This window comes from Melanaphis sacchari, unplaced genomic scaffold (genome assembly GCF_002803265.2).
Source record: "Melanaphis sacchari strain LSU unplaced genomic scaffold, SCAv2.0 Contig85_pilon_pilon, whole genome shotgun sequence".
In the NCBI taxonomy this organism is placed as follows: Eukaryota; Metazoa; Arthropoda; class Insecta; order Hemiptera; family Aphididae; genus Melanaphis; species Melanaphis sacchari.
In genome coordinates, this window is record NW_020271605.1 from 815,742 (window position 1) to 821,622 (window position 5,881).

Genomic DNA, 5,881 nt, shown 5'->3' on the forward strand with positions numbered 1-5,881 from the left:
GAGAAATCATAAATACAGTTGAACAAGAAGTTAGAAACATTAAAATAAAATGATAAATATCTTTATACATTGTCTTTGATATTTGTTTTCCATGAAATAACAATTTTATACAAAATTTATTTGACTTTTAAAAAACAGCAACAGTAATAATTAAAGTTTAATTATTTTTATTCGATATTTGACGATTTAAAGTATTATTATTTATTTCTAACAGTTATTCATTCAACATAACACTAAAGTATTTATACTAAATTTTAATATTTTATTTAAAAAAAAAATGTTTTTAATTTTTTTTGGCCGTAACTTCAAACATACAAACAACCGCCAAAATATTATGTCATCAACTTTTTTGCTGCCGGTCTTAAATCATTTAAATTTATTGTACGTCTGTATCAATAAAATATATGACTTAAACTCATAGTAATTACTAATTAGTAAGGCTACACAGTACACATGCATATCTGTTATCTATGAGACAATAGATACGATAGTGTGTAATGTGAGAAATGTTACTACTGACTATATAACAGATACAAATTACAAACCACTAGGTGCTATCTAATTATTGTAATTTGTGTATCGGTAGGAATTAAAAAGTGGGAATCAAGTGACATACGTAGTCCTAGTGGCTAGTATACTTAATATATCTGAGTCCCAGATTTGTATTGTATCTGTTACTACTTGGCTACCAATCATCATTGAATAGGTCACTAATAGCCATGTTAAATGTGATTAAATAATAAATCGTTATTTAATATTAAACTACGAAAAAAAATTATTTTGAACGGGGACCAAACGTCAGATTTTATTTATTAAGATATTTTATAATATAAGTAATTTAATAAATTATCTATTAAATGGTAATATGAAAATTGGTATTTTTTTGTCAAAATTGTACAATATAAATATTATATTATTGTTTATTGATTTGTTTATATTGTTTAAGTAGGTCGTAGATATCTACTTAATATTACTACAACTATTAAAATATAATAATTTTATAGTCCTTGAGAATAAACATTAAACATATAAGGGTGAAGTATAAAAAGTCAGAATATTTTATATCTATTCAAGTGTTATTTATGTTTATATGTCGTCACTAGTTTATTTAGTTCACATCATTTTGTAAGATTATAAACTATAATATTGTTAGCTTTAAAGTTCAGTACTAGTAACAATGAACAAGCCATTTTAGGTTCTAAAATATTACAAATTATACTTTTCAAGAATTTAATTAGCTGGTGCAAACTGTGTATCAGCCGATAAAATAGGAATACCAACTGTGCAGTACAGATACGAAGTTGTATAAAAAACGAACTTTAGCGGTCTAAGTCGTCAATGAATAAATATGTAAATATATAAAATATCGTGCACAGGAATTATAAATTCATCCATACAATTTAAAAGATTCGCGGTTTTGAGTTAACGGAGTTTAAGGAACATAACTTCTTAACTGTGATATATAAAATATAAACACATAATTGTTACTCGTTCCACAGATCAACCATGATAGAACATAGAACAATAAATATTAAATAATAAATGTTTGTAATTTCTGTTCCGTGTTATCAATATCAATATTTATTATGTTGTTACATTATCACATATTATTATATTTATATCAATACCAAAATTAATATAATTTATTTATTATTTTGTGTATGTGTATTTCTATTCGTCAATACTCTGCCAAGTTTGAAGTTGTACAAGTGTCAAGCATTAAAGTACCAACTGGCTACTTACAACTCATAAGCCAACAGACAGCAGTAGTGTTGCACTTACAATACGATAATATCTTTTGCGTGCTATACTGTTTGCCTTTACCTATTGTAGTTCGCTTTAACACCTATTTATTGCGATTCAATACAATTGAGTTTTTTAATATCATATAGTGACTGCTTATATCTAACTGTCAAAGCGTTTTAAATTTATTTAAGCTTAAATTTTTAATATTTATAATTGTAATACTTTTAATAATATTATATTAAATATCTACTTTCAGTTTAAAATGGGTAAACAAGAAAATATTTTTTTGTTTGTGCCAAATTTAATTGGTAAGTTACCATAAATTATTGTTTACATTGAATCAATTTAAACTAACTAGTAATATTAATGCCACATTGTCACACAGTAGGTGTACTGTGTTGTGTTACACCTATCTATAAATTCCATAGACTTTGTGTTAAATTCTAGTTATTAATTTATTAAATGGATTACTTTACTATTTTATTTATTAGAGAAATATTCCTTTTTAATTTAAAAAGGTAATTTATTTTAAAATAGGTACTTTCTTATCAGTAAATTTTTAATTAATTCATAATTCACAATACAGATACATAGTTTTTTTTTTTTTTTTAATAAATAACTATAAAATACGGATATATATATTCAACATATTTATACCTGTATCATTAAGATTTGAAATTAAAATTATGTACAAACAATTAGTTGGTAAATTTGGTTTTTACTTGATTTTGTAGGATATGCCAGAATAATTCTAGCTATTGTTTCAATTTACTTTATGCCAACCAATTACAAAGTTGCATGTAGTTGTTATGTAATAAGTGCATTATTGGATGCTTTTGATGGTCATGCAGCTCGAGCATTTAACCAAAGTGAGTAAACCACAAAGTTTAATAACTTAAATACCATCAGTTTATAGTTAGTCTACTATTGCCAACTATTAAATATATATTTTATAATTCAAATAGTACCTTATGATGTAAGTGTATAATTTTTTAGGTACTAAGTTTGGAGCTATACTGGATCAACTGACCGATCGCTGTGGAACTATGAGTTTATGTATTGCATTGTCTAATTTTTATCCAAAATATATGTTTTTGTTTCAACTTAGCTGTATTATAGATATCGCTTGTCATTGGATCTATTTGCACTCGTAATACATACACAATTTTAAGAACATTTTCTGTTAATATAATTATATTTATTTTTTTTAATAGATCAATTTTGCAAGGTAAAACTAGTCATAAATTTGTAGATATGTCTGGAAATCCGATAATGAAATGGTATTATACATCAAAACCCATACTGTTTTTTATGTGTGCTGGAAATGAACTATTTTTTGCATCATTATATCTGTGCCATTTTATTACAGGACCAATGAGTAAGTACTAATACAAATATAATAATATAAATTATACTTACATTATTACATTTTTTTTTCTTTTTAGTTGTAGGTCATGGCTTATTTAAGTTATTATGCTGGTTTTCAAGTCCAATAATGCTCGTTAAAACATTAATATCATTAATTCATTGTTATGTGGCTAGTATAAATTTGTCTATTATTGATATGAATGAACGTAAAGAAAAACAATAGGTTGCTAGTATGTGTAACAAAAAAAAAAAAAAAAATGATATAGTTTAAATATTAATACACTAGTGTGTTATATTTTTAAGCATTCCATTATCATAATACTATTCTATTTATTGGTTCCTTTTATTGTAGCAGTTCTTATATTATGTACTTATAAATTATTAAAATATTTGGTTTCTAGTCATTTTAAATGTATTAATATTACATTTATATATTATACTTTTATAAAAGTAAATATCAGTTTAATTTATATGTATACTTATTTTAAAATAAAATAAAGGTATCTATTCTATTGACAATTATTATATGTTTTACTGAAAATGATTTCTATTATTAATAAATAATTTTAGTTAATATTTGTTTTTGTTACAATTCAAATAAAATAAATATACTTATGCAATTTAAATGAATTTTCATTTTATTTTTAGTTATATGTTTTTTTTACTTTACCTTACAAAGTATGTTTTCAGAAATTGTGAAGAAGCTTATAGTCTGATCAAATTAATTTTTATCATTTAATTAGCATACATTAAATACAATAAATTATTACATTTGAATTAAAATAATATGACTTAGAAGTAATAACTGTAAAATAAATCTACATCAATGAATATTGATGTCATCAATGACTTATTAATTTTTAGAATATACTCAAATGTTATTTTCCTTAAATTATTTTTATGTATTTTAGATTTGTAATAATATAATTATTAACTATAAAAATAAAATTGTATTGACATAAATACAATAGTTTAATGACTAATTCACTGTTATTTGTATGTATTTATGTAATAATTATGTTGTTACAAACTAATTATTTCTGCACAAACATAATATACTTGTTAATTCTATAATTATAGTAATTACTAGGTATGTCAGAAAGTAAGTTGCTACAATAAAATAGTAAATGTAAATTTATTTAATATAAAATACGTATTACTCTATTTTCAACATATATAACATTATTTAAGCACTTATATCTAGGTACTAGTTTTGTATCTCATCATAGAAAGATATCGATTGTAACTACGTAATAGCCTTTTTCACTCATCATTTCAGTTAGTTCTCACCCATAAATGATTTCAGTGTAAAAAGATGAAAATCACTGTGCCAAATCTGACTGTGGTGGATGATTAAATTGTTCCCATGCAAAATCTGCAAGTTGTTTTACAATTTGTTAGATGGCATTGTGGCATGGGAACAATTTAATCATCACCTACAGTTCAGATTTGGCACCAGTGATTTTCATCTTTTTACACATGAATCATTTATGGTGGCCAGAATTTCAACGAAGATGATGAGGTGAAAAGGCATAGCTTACGTCACAATCACAGGCATCTTCTATGATGGATACAAAACTAGTACTCGACAGATAAGTGCTTAAATAATGGTGGTAACTATGTTGAAAAATAGAGTAATACATGTATTTTATATTCAAATAAAATTTATAATAAAATTTACACATTTACATGTTTTTATTGCCCAACGGAACTTACTTTCTGGACATACTGTGTATGATGTAACTATTTTTTGACATTAATTTTGTTGAATTCTTTTTTTCTCAATTCTTATTGATATATAACAATACAGTAAAATCTCCCTTAATACCTCTAAATAACAGATATTTATTTGGAAAACTAGAATATTTTCATTGTTTATTTTTGGAAAAATCTAAATAATTTTTACCATAATTATAGCTTATCTTATTCACTGTAGAAAATGACCATCTTATTTGGTAACTGATTTTATTTTAAATTGTATTATATAAAAGTAGACTCGTACATATAAATATGCATACATGTATCATATTTTTATTTACTCCTTCACCACCTTTAATTGTAGAAAAATTGTTGGTGACCGAGTGTATTTGGTAATTAGAGATTTTTTTAGTTATTGTTAGTTGTTACAAAACTCATATAAATTAAGTACTTTTAGTAATAGAAAACAATAAGGACATAATTTCATGTTATTGGATACTTGAAAAATTATCAATACTAAAATATAAACAAAATTTTATTCATTGGGAAAGATAATATGATATTACTTAAAGTAAAGGATATTCAAATTAAACAAATAAATACAATTTTACAATAAATTTGGAATGTATTTGTTAATTATCATTGATAACAGATTACCTAATAATATTTTACAAATATTAAATTTACCGAGTACACTATAATTCTTTTTCATAAGAATAAACCCCTACGTAATTTAATATAATTCATAGACTATAATATAATTATAATATAATTAAAAACAACAAAACAATCATTCATGACGAAAAACCATATTTGGCTATCCAAAAAAAAATACATTGTCAATAATTATTTGAGTTTTAAGAAAATATAAATAGTATTCTTGAATATTTAGATTACTAATATTTTATTTTTTAATATGGCGGGAAACCGTTTTTAAAATGTAATATTTCAAAATATTTAAATTTTTTGTATTGCCCAAATGATAAAAATAATTAAAATAGCACAGATTCAACTATTTTTTAGATTATTATTATAGTAGGCAATTTCATAATAAATTATTTATATTTAC

The 5,881-nt window shown here is 23.4% G+C and overlaps 1 protein-coding gene across 1 annotated transcript; it reads left to right on the forward strand.

Moving 5' to 3' along the window:
• Nucleotides 1-1,609: 1,609 nt before the first annotated feature.
• LOC112602278 (CDP-diacylglycerol--inositol 3-phosphatidyltransferase) lies at nt 1,610-3,372 on the forward strand. Its single transcript, XM_025350267.1, has 6 exons — nt 1,610-1,766; nt 2,003-2,054; nt 2,481-2,615; nt 2,743-2,896; nt 2,961-3,124; nt 3,192-3,372. Exons 1-6 carry the CDS (start codon nt 1,662-1,664, stop codon nt 3,335-3,337), a joined length of 756 nt encoding a protein of 251 aa, XP_025206052.1. The 5' UTR covers nt 1,610-1,661; the 3' UTR covers nt 3,338-3,372.
• The last annotated feature ends 2,509 nt before the right edge of the window (nt 3,373-5,881 follow it).

What these genes read in the sequence shown, in the direction of transcription:
- LOC112602278 (XM_025350267.1), top strand. Translation starts at nt 1,662, where the DNA reads ATGTGTATTTCTATTCGTCAATACTCTGCCAAGTTTGAAGTTGTACAA. An exon ending in GTTTGTGCCAAATTTAATTG is followed by an intron (nt 2,055 to 2,480) that starts GTAAGTTACCAT and finishes TTGATTTTGTAG; the next exon opens with GATATGCCAGAATAATTCTA. An exon ending in AGCTCGAGCATTTAACCAAA is followed by an intron (nt 2,616 to 2,742) that starts GTGAGTAAACCA and finishes ATAATTTTTTAG; the next exon opens with GTACTAAGTTTGGAGCTATA.